The sequence below is a fragment of the Herpailurus yagouaroundi genome, unplaced genomic scaffold (genome assembly GCF_014898765.1).
Source record: "Herpailurus yagouaroundi ecotype Mexico unplaced genomic scaffold, PumYag 208, whole genome shotgun sequence".
NCBI lineage: Eukaryota > Metazoa > Chordata > Mammalia > Carnivora > Felidae > Herpailurus > Herpailurus yagouaroundi.
This window is the reverse complement of record NW_024412439.1, coordinates 11459405-11475050: the sequence shown is the minus strand read 5'-3', so window position 1 is coordinate 11475050 and position 15646 is coordinate 11459405. Positions and strand designations below refer to the sequence as shown.

At 51.1% G+C, this 15646-nt stretch overlaps 1 protein-coding gene across 2 annotated transcripts; it reads left to right on the top strand.

Annotated features, from left to right (window-relative positions):
• The first annotated feature begins 430 nt into the window (after window positions 1–430).
• Window positions 431–10990, top strand: DERL2 (derlin 2). Of its 2 annotated transcripts, none has more exons than XM_040453508.1 (7): window positions 431–693; window positions 1525–1587; window positions 3535–3608; window positions 4668–4761; window positions 6206–6401; window positions 6635–6725; window positions 10485–10990. In XM_040453508.1, exons 1-7 carry the CDS (start codon window positions 601–603, stop codon window positions 10588–10590), a joined length of 717 nt encoding a protein of 238 aa, XP_040309442.1. In that variant the 5' UTR covers window positions 431–600; the 3' UTR covers window positions 10591–10990. The 2 variants fall into 2 exon arrangements, with proteins under 2 accessions (XP_040309442.1, XP_040309441.1); XM_040453507.1 differs by having other exon boundaries at window positions 434–693; window positions 1522–1587.
• The last annotated feature ends 4656 nt before the right edge of the window (window positions 10991–15646 follow it).

Here is a 15646-nt window from a genome sequence, read left to right as displayed (position 1 = left end):
CGGGGCAGGCGGCGCGCGGCCCGGCGGGCGGGCGCCCGGCGGCGGTGCCGAGCGTGGCCCCGTCCCTGCCCGCTGGTCCCCGGAGGAGACGCAGCCCCGCGGCCCTTACCCGAGCGAGCGGGAGGGTGGCGAAAGCGACCGCGCGCCGGCTCCCCGCCACCGCCTTTGAACCACCGCCTGCTGCCGCGGAGAGACGGCGCCGCGGACTCCCCGGCAACGGGCGGATTCCGGCCTCCGCGAACGAGGGCCTGGGCGGGACGCCGTCGGGCGCCTGATTGGCCGGCCGCGCGGGGCCGCGCCTCGCTCAGACCCGGGAAGGGGCCGGGCGGGAAAGCCAGCTGTGGCCGGCGCGGATTGGTGGAAGGAACCGGGACTGACACGCCTCTCCTCGACGTTGGTGGGCTGGTGGGTGGGGCAGCTGGGCGGGGCCCCCGCGGAGACGCAACTCGCGGTTGGCCGGCGCGCTTTCCTCAGCGCTCTGGCGATTGGTGGCGGGCCGGGCGCGCGGCGCTGATTGGGCGGCAGACCTCTCCGGCCCCGCCCCGCCGCCGGGGCTGACTGGCGGAAGGGGAAGTGGGGGGGCAGGCGGCGGTGGGGAAGATGGCGTACCAGAGCCTCCGGCTGGAGTACCTGCAGATCCCACCGGTCAGCCGCGCCTACACCACCGCCTGCGTCCTCACCACCGCCGCTGTGGTGAGCAGCTGCAGCGCCCGCTTCTCGCTGTCCGCGCTGGATGCGAGCGGGGCCTCGGGAGACTGGGGTCTAGGCCTCGGGAAAGCCCAGAGGGGCTGGTCTCGGGGGTGGGCGGAAGGCATACGGGGCTCACTCTGGGGTTCAGGATGACCCCGGGGGCGCCTGTCCAGTGACCCGAGGAGGGAGTGCTGCTCCACGAGGGGTTGAGGATCAGGGCTGCTGGTCAGTTCCTGAGACAGGAAGGCCGGACCTGTAGCAGGTCGGGGCTACGGGAGCCGCCCACCCTGGAAAACGAGTCTCAGCTCAGGCGATGGGCAGGTGCTTCCGTGGTGGCTGGTGGCGAGAGGGTCCGCTCGGTGAAGAAACTTAGACGTGGAAGACAGAAAAGTGGAAGTTGTCGAGAGGGGAAAGTCTTGAAATAACGGGAGTCCGGACCTAGGGGGTGTCGGTATGCACCCGGCCCCCACAGCGGCGGGGTCTTCAGTCTCGGTTCTTCTGAGTGCTGCGCACAGCGGTTTCAGGTGGTGGCCAGGTGTTCTAACGTGCCCCGTGTCTGAGATGTCACTACCTGCCACCTTTGCCTTCATGTCAGCCTCGACTACTGCAACATGAAACCAAGTTGTATCCTTGCGTTAGGCGTGAGGGATACAAAGAATTGTGCCACTGCAGCAGAATTTTTTACCAGCCTCTTCCTCCCTCGTTAAGAAAGCCTTAACGGACGGAGCCAAGGCACCTGGGAGTTGGAAATCCTGGGCCTCCTCCTCTTTTGTTGTAGATGTTTTGTTTCTTGATCAATTTGCCTTAAGAAGCTCTTTCTTTCTCTTTCAGCAGTTGGAATTGATCACACCTTTTCAGTTGTACTTCAATCCTGAATTAATCTTTAAACACTTTCAAGTAAGTCGTGCATCACAACCACAGTTAACGTTTCAGTGTTTTAAGCTTGCTTTTTGTGCTTTTAAGTAGCAAATCTTTCCATATGCTATCTGAAAAGAATTCAGCGGCAATATTCGATTTTAAGTCTTATTGTCTGTGGGGGGGCGTTAATAAAGCAGTGATTCTGCACCCCGACTGGGCTTCAGAATCACCTACAGAACTTGGAAGAGATGTTCAGGGCACCTCATCATGTACCAAAATCGGAATCTGCAAGGGCAGGAATGAAGAATCTGTATTTTTAATTTTTTTATCTGTAATGTTTATTTATTTTTGAGAGAGATAGAGACCGAGTGCAAGCGAGGGAGGGGCAGAGAGAGAGGGAGACACAGAATCGGAAGCAGGCTCCAGGCTCCGAGCTGTCAGCACAGAGCCCGACGCGGGGCTCAGACCCACGAACCATGAGATCATGACCTGAGCCAAAGTCGGGGACACGTAACCGACTGAGCCATCCAGGCGCCCCGAAAAATCTTTATTTTATTTGTAAAGTTCCCTGAATGGTTTGATTTGATGTGTCCAGTTCCTGTATTTAGAAATTACCAGTTCAGAGTTAATATTTTAGTGTGAGAGTAGACTGGTGGTCTCTTCCCAGGGAGAGTCTCACAGGACGCCCTGTTTTGTCCACTCACCACCTCGGGGTCATCACTGTAGTCCATTTCGGAAGCCCACCTCTCATAGTAAATTGATCCGTCTTCCAGGGATCAGATGATATTCACAAAAATATCTGTGAACCCTCAGGTGTTTAGTGTATAGGTCTCTGTGAATATTTCCACCTCTTGCTCTGTACTTGTGCTTCCTTATATGCTTGTCTCCTGGCTGAGTTGGGGACTCTGAGATCCTGGATGCAGTTCGCGTGCAGAACTGAATTATTTCAACTTTGTTTCCAATCCTTAAGAATTTAATGAGGCGCAAAGCAGGCCCGTGGACTCCCGTCCCTGCCTTCATCGTGCACTGATCCTTCTCTGCTCACCTGGCCTTTGCTGGGAGCTGTGGCTCCATCCAGGCATGCTTCCTGTTCATTTGCTCAGCTTGGTTTTGCCTGGGGTTAAACTCTTGACGACACCGTGTATCTGCATTTGGGGTCGGGGGTTCCAGGTCCGACTTCAGAGTCTCCCTGGTCCAGCTCCCCTGGGCAAGCCATTTGAAAGCCCTCCGAGTCTCCGTGTCCCCGTGTGTGACATGGGGATGGTCGTGCCAGCTGTCGCCGCACGTGAGATCATAGACCGTGTTAAAACATTTTGAAAAGTGAAGCGCTCTCCCGTTGTGAGTAGCCGTCTTTATTGTGGGTGTGGATGGGTAGGGAAAAGTAAAGGGTGGCCACCATGAAAGCTAGTGTCCTTGTTTCTGCCGATTAGACTCCAATTATTAGAGCATTAGGTTTTTACTTGTAGGGAGTTGGCCGTTTACTCAAACTAGAACTGGAGTTTTTGCTTTAGAATTACTCTTTCCTCTGGACGGTTCTCACTAATACAGAAACGTTTCTCGGCGATTTTAGATCTCTGGAGTCTCTCTCCGGCCTCTCGAGGCTATTGGTCAGACCCAACACATATGAAAGCACTCTTCTCTATTCTGCAGATTAACGTAGTCTTTCGGTCCAACTTTTTCCATAATTTGCCTGACCATATGGTATGGGCTTTTTTTTTTTTTTTATAAGACAATGACAGTCTCAAGTTTTCTGTCCTGTGGTCCCTACAGATTTCAGGGGCAAGTGATATCTTCCAGGAATTCAGCTAGAAGCACAAAAATCCTGTGTCAGATCACGTGTGCCCCACTCTTTGGCTCAGACCGTGGCATCACTTATTCATGGCCTTTCAACCATTGCAATCCTAGGATATCTCTTTTGTCTTAACATGGAAACGTTTCCTGGTATATTTTACTTAATCTTTTCTCTTGATTTTTTTCTCTTAACAGATATGGAGGCTAATCACCAATTTCTTATTTTTTGGTCCGGTTGGATTCAATTTTTTATTTAACATGATTTTTCTGTATCCTTTATTAAGTGGGGGTTAGCATGAAAACTTTAGGTTTACTTAGGGAAAACAAGTTAAAGCTATTAATGTTGTTATTTTTGTTACCACCTTAGCTGTAACTTCTGGGTCCTGGATCAGGGGTACACAGAGTAGCTGGTCAGAAAGTCATGTTTTGAGGGTGTCTGTCGGTCCCTGTTCCGAGGGGAGGTATTTAACCATAAGTGATTCACCTTCTGCCCGTCAGTCACTTACAGATCAGACCGAGGGGGAGGAGAGGTGGTGTAGGCGAGGCACCCAGATGCACTGGTAACTGCCAGGGTTTGCTACAGGTTCGGGAGTGGATTCGGGAGGAAGGGCTAACATGAGGTGTCCCTGGACGTTGGTCGCCAGCCCTGCTGGCTGAAAAGACCGTGCCCTGCGTCTGCCCGGCCTGCCACGATCTGGTTGTTGAAAGAGAGGACAAGGCCTTCTGTGCTCAGATGGTAACTGGGGCCCCTGAGCAGGGCCTCCCTTCTCCGTGGGGCCCTCTGTGTCGAGAGGGGAGTTAGAGCTCATCTCACCTGTAGGAGACAGAGGGTCTTGTAGGGGTGACGGGGTCCCTGCCCTAGGGTGGGATCTATCGTTCTAAGTGGCTGATAATTAATTTTTCCATCATAATGTCTCTTCTTGGATTAAGGTACAGAAATGATGCATCTGCCTGGCCTGAAAAAGTAGATTATCACACAGGCCTTCTCGCCGGGCACTTCTTCCATCAGGTGGTGAAAACGCAAGGCTTGTGCCCATCGTGGCACAGCCACATGCGGGAAGGACGGGACTGATTGGAAAAGGGGGTTTGTGCAGCGTCGGGCCTCGCTCCCCAGTCGCAAGCAGCGTGTGTAAAATGTGGGGCCGGCCTTGGCCCGCCTGAAAGGCCTGGTGGAGAGGGAAACACGCTGCCCCTCGTGAACATCCCTACAGAAGCGAAGCCGTGGCTGGGTACAGATAGCTCGGAGCCCACGTGGACTGAAGGGATACGCTAAATTTTACTTTCTTCACGTCTGTGCACTTAACATTTTCTTAACTTGGAACCCTAAGATACCGTTACTGTCGAATGCTAGAAGAAGGCTCTTTCCGAGGCCGAACGGCAGATTTTGTATTTATGTTCCTTTTTGGTGGATTCTTAATGACCGTATCCTTCAACAAGTAGAGCAAATACAGGAAAACATTGAAGGACACCCTCTGTCTTCCTCAAGCTCTCCGCCTGTCCTAACAACTCACTAGATAAGCTGAACCAACAGATAAAGGTGGACCTCCAGACTTTAGCCTCAGGGTCCCACTATCTGTTTTACAGTGTGCTTTCTGTGGCCGCTCTCTGAGCCTACAGGTTGGACAGGATGCTTTTCTCCCGTGAGCCAGTCGGGGGAACTTTTAACCCAGGTGGGTTACTATTAAGTGCGTTAGCTGTATTCTTGTCGACGTGTATATATTTAAGCTAAGTTGCCAAGACATTTAGTTGGATAGTACCCAAACTGATAAATTATTATTATTTTTTAATGTTTATTTCTAATTTAAAAAATTTAAATGTTTATTTTTGAAGGAGAGAGATAGAGTGGGGGGGGGGGGCAGAGAGAGGGAGGAAGACAGAATGCAAAGCAAGCTCCGGGCTCCAAGCTGTCAGCACAGAGCCCGACGCGGGGCTCAAACTCACAGGCCACGAGATCATGACCTGAGTCGAAGTCAGACGCTTAACCGACTAAGCCACCCAGGCACCCCTAATTTTGTTTATTTTTATTTTTATTTTTTTGAGTTTTTTAACATTTATTTATTCTTGAGAGACAGAGACAGAGCTTGAGCGGGGAAGAGGCAGAGAGAGGGGGAGACACAGAGTCCGAAGCAGGCTCCAGGCTCTGAGCTGTCAGCACAGAGCCCAAGGCGGGGCTTGAACCCACAAACGAGAAGATGATGACCCGAGCCGAAGTCAGATGCCTAACCGACTGAGCCACCCAGGCGCCCCTAATGTTTGTTTATTTTTGAGACAGAGCGCAAGCAGGGGAGGGGCATAGAGAGGAGGGGACAGAGAATCTGAAGCAGGCTCTCTGCTGACAGCAGAGAGCCCCATGTGGAGCTCAAACTCACGAACCGTGAGATCGTGACCTGGGCTGACTGAAGTCAGATGCTCAACCGACTGAGCCCCCCAGGCATTGCGATAAATTATTATTTAAAAAAAAACCCAAAAAACTATTGTCACGGGTATAATAGAACGCCATCCTGTCTGACAAGGTGGTTTTGGCCCCAGTTGGCTCTACTCACCTCATAAAGGTGCTGATGGCGAGTGAAATTTCACGTAATTATTGACCAAGGAACTAATATATTTTCCAAACAGCGGAGAACTTCATGGACACAGAATAGTAATTGGAAGCAGCTACCCTGGAGGAGTTTTGGCCCGCGCAGATTTTTGCCTGGTCGCTCTGGGTAATTGTTTTTAGGCCTTTTTTTTCCTCCCCCCCTCGAAAGGCCGAAGCACCATTGGAGCTCCGTGACGCAGACCCGTTAGAGCACAGCTCTTTGTCCTGGCGCCCAGCCTTCCCTGTCACGCTTCTGACGCTGACCTTTTCCTTGACGCCGTGTGCTAGCTCTTTGGGCTGTTCGTGAGTCTGGTTTTCCTGGGCCAGGCCTTCACCATAATGCTCGTGTACGTGTGGAGCCGAAGGAACCCGTACGTCCGCATGAACTTCTTCGGCCTTCTCAACTTCCAGGCCCCCTTCCTGCCGTGGGTGCTCATGGGCTTCTCGCTGTTGTTGGGGAACTCTGTCATCGTGGACCTCCTGGGTGAGTCTCGCCACTGCTGGTACTTTACGTGTGCCCTCCGTCGCCACCCTTCTCGCGTCTGCGGTCCGGCCCTCGCTCGTACAGGACCGCGTTATGGTCATGCGCTCCAAGACGACCCCCCCCCCCCCAGCAATGTTTAGTTTTTTAGCGTTTATTAATTGTACCGACGTTTCCTAAATGCGTGCGGTCTGTCGGGGGTCCTCCCCTCATTCTTCCTTTCTCGGGGATTCTAGGCATTGCGGTTGGACACATCTACTTTTTCTTGGAAGACGTATTTCCCAATCAGCCTGGTGGAATCAGAATTCTGAAAACACCATCTGTCTTGTGAGTATTCGCCACTGGGTTGCGTGTTGCTCGCAGAGAAACCGGGACGGGGTCCGCGATCTGCGTTCTTGGGGGGCTCCCGGAGGTCCTAAGGACAGTAAGTATTTGCAGATTGAGCCCCTGGCTGCGGCTGAAGAGCGTGTCGATCGGGCCAGAGGTGGTGCCCGAGGTGGGCAGGAGCGAGGTCAGCAGGCTCGGGACGGCCCAAGGGTGGCGTGCCGAAGGCCACCCGCGCCTCCTGTGCCGAGGGGGGCCCGCTGGTGTCCGGGACAGCTGCTGTCTGGGCTTACGGAGGGGAGGTGGCAAAGTGGGCAAAACTGGCCACAAGGAAGTTTCTAGGGGTGATATTTCTGGCCTTCCAGAAAGTAAGATGAGTAGAGAGAGAAGGAGCAAGCCGGACTGCAACCCCGGTGCAGGCTGTTCCGCCGGCCAGCTGTGTGACATTAACACAGTCCCCCGTTGGGGGTGCCCGGCCGGCTCAGTTGGGGGAGTGTGCGACTGCTGATATCGGGGTGGTGAGTTTGAGCCCTATGTGGGGTGTAGAGACGACTTTAAAGAAATCTCAAAAACAAAAGTCCTCCTGTGTTTTGCACTTTCCTCTCCTGAGAATAGAGCTTTGATTTGTAAGACCTTTTTCTACTCCAGAAAGTTGTGTCCTTGACACATATGGCATTTAAAAGGGGCCACCTGAGGGGCGCCTGGGGGGCTCAGTTGGTTAAGCCACCGACGTCGGCTCAGGTCATGATCTCGCAGTTTGTGAGTTCGAGCCCCGCATCGGGCTCTGTGCTGACAGCTCAGGGCCTGGAGCTGCTTCGGATTCTGTGTCTCCCCCTCTCTCTACCCCTCACCTGCTCACGCTCTGTGTCTGTCTCTCAGTAATAAATAAACGTTAAAAAAAACTTTTTTTAATAAAATAAAAGGGTCCACCTGATGAGTAAAATGTGAATTTTTAATCAGATGTTGGGGGCGCCTGGGTGGCTCAGTCGGTTAAGCATTTGACTTGGGCTCAGGTCATGATCTCAGTTTGTGGGTTCAAGCCCTGCTTCGAGTGAGCCCAACTTCTGTCTCCCTCTCTCTGCCCCTCACTCACTTGCACCTTCTCTCTCTCTCAAAAAAAACCATATATATGTGTGTGTGTATGTATAAAACGTTGGTTGTAGGATAGTTAAGCAAAACAAAGAGTCAAGTCCTACGTAGTCCTACCACTCAGCCATAACCCTGGCTGTCATTGTTGACGTTGTGATACATATTCTTCAGTCTTTAACTGTCTGCACTTTTTAAAAATGCTATTTCGTAACCTTTTCAGTGTAATGAGTCATCCTCCTTTTCCCATCACGAACGTCCTACAAAACTAACAACCGCGTGATAGCGTGTGGTCCACAGGCGGTATGGTTTCCTTTGCAACCCTGTGGATAGACGGCGACATTAGCGGTTGCTTTTCCCTCCCGCGCTTGGTGTGGCTCACATCCGTGGCTGTTTTCCAAGGATGCGTTCCCATTTGTTTGTTGTTGAGTCGCCATCCAGAACGGATCCAAGTCTACGTGTCCGTCGGCAGGGCAAAGCTTCCGTTTCCCCACAGCCTTGTCGAGTGTGGGAGTATTGTGTTTGCCTTTTCTTGCGTGGACAGCTGCAAGGTGGCCTTGTTTTTATGATGTTCTTAAACGTTTACTTATTAGAGAGAGAGCACGTGTGCCCGTGAGCGGGGACGGGGCACAGGGGTCAGCTCTGCGTGCCCCGCGGCTTCAGGAGTGGTGTCAACACGGTTTGTGTGCACTTACTCCTTTGTGTGAGGCCGCTTTCACTCACTCGAACGTGTTTGACATTGATCTGCACCGTTGCACGTATTGGGAATCAGTTCCTTCTTTTGCTGCGTGGTGTTCCGCCCTGTGAACGTACCAGTCTTTTCCGTGGTTCCCTATTCACATGGACGGTGAGGAGCTGTCCTTTTTTTTTTTTTTTTTCTCCTTTTTAAGTGTATTTTTGGGAGGGAGAGAGAGGGAGACAGAAGTTCCAAAGCGGGCTCTGCACTGACAGCACAGAGTCCGATGTGGGGCTCAAACACACGAACTGTGAGATCGTGCCCTGACCAACCGACTGAGCCACCCAGGCGCCCCGAACCTGACTCCTATTATCATGAATGTATTTACTATTTAGCGAACCCCACACGTAACCAGCCTTGCATCGCCGTGCCCCTCACCCTCCATGTGGATGCCTTGTTCATCCTGCTCTGCCTCGGCCCCCCGTGGTAGCCTCTGTCTCACGGGGAACGTCCTCTTGACCCAACTCAGGCTTTGCCACCCTGTACCGGCCCCTCTGTGCGTGCACGCCCCGGTTGGAATTTCGACTCCCTGTGCCAGGATGTTCCTGAAATCCCTGTGTCGCCCTGGGCCACCATGGTTCCCCTTCCTTGCGTGGACACCTACTTTGTTCTGTTAACGTTCAGAAAGTAGAAGTGTCTTGGCTTTTAACATGCTTCCTTTTTATCAGGAAAGCAAACCTTTTCATGTTTATTGGCCATTTGGGTTTCTTGAATGGCCTTTTTAGCCCTATATTTTTCTACTGCTGGGTGTTTGCTTTCATTGTTAATTTGTAAGAATTATTCTCTTTTTTTGTTAATTTGTAAGAATTAAAGAAGCTCACATTGAAACATAGGTGCTTTTTTCTGACCCCAATATAAAACAGAAGTTTCCAGATACATTTCTAATTTTGTCAGCTGTGGGGTAAGTGTAATCAGAAATATGAATGTAAATAGTGGATGCTGCTTTAATGGTTAATTCTTTTTTTTTTTTTAATTTTTTTAATGATTATTTATTTTTGAGAGAGAGAGAGAGATACAGAGCGTGAGCAAGGGATGGGCATAGAGAGAGACACAGAATCCGAAGCAGGATCCAGGCTCTGAGTTGTCAGCACAGAGCCCGACACGGGGCTCGAACCCACAAACCTCGAGATCATGACCTGGGCCACGGGTTCCTTGTATGCGTGGGTGCGTGCACCATTTGTCCCTTGTGACAGGCTTGTTTCACGGAACACCACATCCTCCGGGTTCATCCACATCGTAGCAGGTGTCAGAATTTCCTTTCTTTTTCAGGCTGAATAACATTCCTCTGTGATTTTGTCTGTCTGTCTGTCCATCACTGGATACTGGGTGGTACCTTGGTGGTGGGGAGACATTCATAATAAACTTAGTGAAAATCAGGTTACAAAATAAATAGTGTGACCTAATTTTTGTAAAAGCGTACGTATAAAAGTTCTGCAAGAATAATGAGAACATTAACCACGATTCTGGAGATTTAGGATATTTATATATACTTTTTGTTTTCTTTATAATTAGCATTTATTGCATTTGTAGTAAAAAAAAAAAAAAGGATGCTTGGGTGGCTCAGTCGGTTAAGCGTCTGACTTCAGCTCAGGTCAGGATCTCAAGATTTGTGGGTTCGAGCCCCACGTCGGGCTCCGTGCTGACAGCTCGGAGCCTGGAGCCTGCTTTGGATTCTGTGTCTCCCTCTCTGTCTGCCTTTTCCCTGCTCATGCTCTGTCTCTCTCTGTCCCAAAAATAAATCAAACATTTAAAAAATTAAAAAAAAAAAAAAAGGGGGGGTCCGGGAAGTAAAAGTTAATGTAAACGTGAAATAATCGTGAAAACTTCCACAGCGTGAGAAGTGTCTGCTTGGCGGGCGGAGATGTTTGTCCGTTGGCGGAGGCCCCGCGGGACGGGACCTGCCGGGAGTCTGGGACTAAATGACCCCTGTTGCCTTTCAGGAAGGCTATTTTCGATACGCCAGATGAGGACCCAAATTACAATCCGCTACCCGAAGAGCGGCCCGGAGGCTTCGCGTGGGGCGAGGGCCAGCGCCTCGGCGGTTAGAGCAGCAGCGCCGATAACGGGACCGGCTGGGAAGGACTCGGTGACACACCCGCGGGGGTTGTTTTATCCTTTGTGTTGCAAAAGCGCGGACACTTGACGGCTTGGCAGAGCTCAACTCCAGAAGCACTTTATGAAATGGTACACTAGTGAACCCAGCAGGCGCCGGGGGCGGTCGGCCAGCGGCTTCTCGCCACGCCGGCCCGAAAGCGCGACCCCTCGGAGCCAAACAACTGGAGACACAAAGCCGCCGCCGCTCGCGAGCAGGTGCGGGAGGCCGGAGCCGTGTGGCGTGGGGCTCAGCTTCCCCTCCTCCTCCTCTTTGACAGACGAGGCCGTGGGGTAAATGGAGGTTTCAGAGAGAGGACAAAATAAAACTGAATTCCGTCTCGCTCTCGCTGAATCCGAGCTTTTGTGTGCGATCCGCTGAATCACGAGGTGCTCGTGCAGGCCCGCGCTCCTCCCGGGCGCCTCCGGGGTCGGCGCGGCGTCCGCCGGGATTCCGTCTCAACGTGGGACGCGTGTGGCGGACGCGCTGTGGCCGGCGTCCGTGGTCCTCGTGCACGACGTGGCTCCAGCGGGAAGATCGGGTTCTGTGCAGACCGTTCGTCCTCCGTCTGGGTTTTGCAAAACTGCAAGTGGTCAGATGAGCTGAGAAAAGAGAGGGTGGGGTGGGGGTTCTCGTAGCAGCGGGAATTTGGTGGCAGGAGGGCCGGCTGCGGGCTCGTGTGGCGTCGTATTTTCTCCGCTTGAGTCTCTCCACCAAGAAACAGCCGGGCCAGGACCTGTCACGGCCGCCCTTTTGGAAAACAACAGGAAGAGCCCTCTGAGGCCTGGAATGTTGACTGTGGAGGCAGATGAACAGGTGCCCGTCAGGCAGGGGCCCACGGGTCTCCAGCTGGTTAACTCTGTCGTTCTGTTTCAGGAAAAGCTGAGAAGCTTTTCGGAGCCATGTATCTGGTTGACCGTCACAATCAGGTAGAAATCAGACAGGGTCCAGAGGAGCAGGGACTTAATGCCTGTGATGGCATAAAAACTGTCCAGAACATTCATCTCCCTGGGTCCCAGCGGGTTTGCGCTCACACGGTCTAAGCTGTTGAGAGCCCAGAGGAACGAAACGGACACCCCTAGAAAAGAGATCATTGCACATACTTTGAATACATAGCATGTAGGGGGCGTGTGGGTGGCCCAGTTGGCTTAGCGTCCGGCTTCGGCTCAGGTCGTGGTCTTGCGGTTCATGAGTTCAAGCCCTGCACCGGGCCGTGTGCTGACAGATCAGAATCTGGGCCTGCTGCGGATTCTGTGTTCTCCCCTCTCTCTGCCCCTACCCCACTCACGCTCTGTCTCTCAAAAATAAATAAATGTTTAAAAAATTAAAAAAAAAAACAAAAAACAAAAAACGTAATCGACACCCTAGGTGGGGATTTTCACATGGTGAAGTAGATAGTAATATCTCTAAACAGAACAGGAGGAAGTGATGGGATTTAATACACATGTTCTACATGGTGTGCATAACTTTATGGTTGTTGCAATTTTATGGAATGTGGGTTAACGGGACTGCTTTTTTCCCTAAGTGATTAAAAAACAAAATCTTGAGGGGCACCTGGGTGGCTCAGGCAGTTAAGTGTCTGACTTTGGCTCAGGTCATGATCTCACAGTTCATGAGTTCAAGCCCCATGTCGGGCTCTGTGCCGACAGCTCAGAGCCTGCAGCCTGCTTCAGATTCTGTGTTTTCCCCTCTCTTTGTCCCTCCCCCACTCATGCTCTCTCTCTCTCTCTCTTTCTCTCAAAAATAACATTAAAAAAATTTTTTTTAATTAAAAAAATTAAAAAAAAACCAAAATCTTGAAATGCTAGTCTTAGAATGTACAATCCATATAGGATTCTCAAATTTTGTCATGTCTTTGTTTAAGAAAGCTCAAATTTAATTAGGGTCTTAGAAATTCCTTATCTTGGGTCTCAAAATAGACGTCTCTAATTTTGTTTTCCGTTAGCTAACTTTGAGTTATCCCGTTCCCGGAGCTGTTGTGGTAAAACTGTGATCCTAGGATCTATTCACTGTTCATCTTAGTAGGGAATGTCTGTACGTATCGGTGATGGTAAAACAGGAAACAGATTTTGAGTCTGTGGCCTAACCGCGGTCTGCCGCGGGATTTTCGTTTCCGTGGTGTTACGGGATGAGAATTCCCAGGATGCTGGTCTGCACCTCCGACGTGTCCTGGGCAGTGGTGACGCCAGTCACCGACATTGTCACCTGACCCCCGCTTGCCTGGGCACAAGGAAAATTCTCACTTGTCCAGCTTTCCTCTCCGTCTTGATTCTTACAGACCACCCTGCTTTTTGTAATGCATGTCAACCGAAAGTGGGAATCGATACGCAGTATATAGAATTTTGTGCCCAATTTACCCGACACATATAATTGAAGGGACTCCTGGGTTCTACCAGTGACACTGAAAAGCACGAATAAGTCCGTTTGTTGTCGTAGAAATACAGTAGACATTCATTTAAAACAAACGGATGTGTAAGTTGCACCTGACCAGGAGAAACATTTTCTATGCGTTTTGGGGTGTTTTCTGCACAATGGATTTCTTTCACTTCTCTCTTCCACACATGTTCTTTTCCGTACCTGCCTGGATCCTAATATCTTTCATCCTTTGGTGTGGTCTCTAAGCAGAGAGCACCCAAGTCCCAGATCCTGGCAGCAAAGCCCTCTCTCTGTCTGGAGTCTGTGGAAATTAGGAAATAACTGAGCCGCTGGGTAAGGGGCTCCCTGGAATTGTCGTGTCTCCCTGACAGCCTGCATTTGACAGGTGAGTGCCATCCCTGTCACCGGTCACGATCCTGCCAGGGATCTCGGCGCTATGGGACATCCCCTCAGCTACTGGCGCATTTTAAGAGTTTGCATTAAAGTTGTTGAACTTTAATATGCACAAGCCCCTTCTCTGCTCAGAAATTCATGGTGACTTCTTAACCCCCGTATCAAAAGCACAGTGTCTGTCTCCCTCTGAACCCTGCCCCCATTTCTACCTATTGGGAACCTAAGTCTCTTCAAGGCCTGGTCCTGTTCCCGGCTTCTCAAGAAATCTGGACTCTAAGGCCTACTCCGTGGTCTTTCTTTGAATCCCTCGAGTGCGTACAACGTACTCTTACACCAAATTATATATCGTCTCGTACCGTTGCAGCTGCTACACATATACGCATCGTCTCCCTCACGAGAACGTAAGCTCCTTAAGGGCAGGGTCCGTGTCTTAAAGTTTTGTCTCTCCCACGGTATCTAGCACAGGGCTTGGTGCGTGGGTGAATACGTGCTCTGTTTCTTGATCAGCAAACTGTCATCTGGTATTTTTAATTATGGAGGGATCAACGTATGTACGTGCAAACTTGGACTAGTGGCCGAGGCTCAGGGTTGTCTCAGTGGGACGGAGAACTGACCATGATTAAGGGCAGCGGTCTGGTGGTCGGGCAAGTCAGCCAACCACACTGACCACCAGCTGGGATGATCGCGACAAGAGCAGCCAGTCCACAGATCATCCCAGACGAGGCGATTCACTTCCTGGGAGAAGAGCCTGGACATTCTGAGTGGTTATTGTCTTGTGATCATCTGCATACGCAAACCACGTAACCACGAGACTTCCTTGGGAGGGACAGCAGATTGCAGACTCCGATGGGGGCGGGAGGTGTGGGTGGTGCTTATGTAGGATTTTAGTTTTCAGCTCTTAGCTGTGACGCTACAGAATAGTTGGGCCATCAGGCTGGAGCCTATGAATGCTTACCTCCACGTGCGGTTTACTCCACCTGCCTGCACCATTTTGAAAACTTGAGCCAACACTTAACACGGACAAATGTCACATGAAAATCTCCATTTTGGGCTTTTCTTGGAAAACACAGGGAGATCTGGCAATGCCAGGTCTGCACGGCAGCTTCTAAGACAGGCCATGTGCTCTATCAAGAAGTTATTTCATTCATTCCTATTACCTACGTGGGCTCTTTTTTTTTCTTTAATGTTTATTTATTTTGAGAGAGAGAGAGAGACAGAGAGCAGGGGAGGGGCAGACAGAGAGGGAGACACAGAATCCCCAGCAGGCTCCACACCGTCAGCACAGAGCCTGACGTGGGGCTCGAACTCACGAACCATGAGATCATGCCCTGAGCCAAAACCAAGAGTCCGATGCTCAGATGCTCAACTGACTGAGCCATCTGGGCGCCCCCGTACCCAGACTCTTGAAATCATTAGGAACATGTCTCCTCCATTAGGTTAGTCTGGGGAAAGCACCCTGGGAAAAAGGACTGATGTCTGTCTGTTACATACTCAGGGTTCGTAATTTGAGAATTAACATTTAGTTACTGCTACGAAGTGAATGTTTGTGCCCCGCCCCCCCCCCCCCCCAATTCTTATGTTGAAATCCTAATCCTCTATGTGATATTAGGAGGTGGGACCCTTGGGAGGTACTTAAGTCATAAGGAAGGGGCCTTCATGATGAGATTAACACCTTACCAACAGCTCCAGAGAGACCCCTACTGGCTCCCACTGGGTGAGGACACATCAACGGATCAGGAAGAGGGCCCTCACCGGAAGGCAACCACAAGGGTGCTTTCCAAGCCTCCAGAACTGTGAGCAGTAATGTTCTGATGTTTACAAGCCCCTCAGTCTGTGCTATTTTCTGTTACAGCAGCCTGAGCAAGTTATTTCCCTTTTATTTACGGATTGCCGTGCAAGTTCATATTCGGGGGCAAGAAGTGAAATTCTGCCAATTTATTCTAAACAGACACCTGCTATTAATTCAGCATGCACATTTTCACTCACCCTTGATCCCTGCACCATGGGTAGCTGGAGAAAAATGGTCTCTTACCTGGAGGATTTTTCACACGTTTACAGATAGGACGAGTGTCCTGGAGCTGGACTTGAGAAGATGCCCGAGGCCCCTCATGGGGGCAGGTGGAAGATTTATGACGAATTCCCTGGAAATCCCATTCCCTGCCCTCAGCTGCCTGCCTCTTTGTGGTGGCGGGTTAGCATCCCAGAGCTTTGGGGTTAGGACGCAAAGGAGGGGCCGGCTGT

Coding starts and splice junctions, on each gene's coding strand:
- DERL2 (XM_040453507.1), top strand. CDS start 601: ATGGCGTACCAGAGCCTCCGGCTGGAGTACCTGCAGATCCCACCGGTC. Junction 1,588..3,534: donor TAATCTTTAAACACTTTCAA/GTAAGTCGTGCA, acceptor TTCTCTTAACAG/ATATGGAGGCTAATCACCAA. Junction 3,609..4,667: donor TTATTTAACATGATTTTTCT/GTATCCTTTATT, acceptor TGGAACCCTAAG/ATACCGTTACTGTCGAATGC.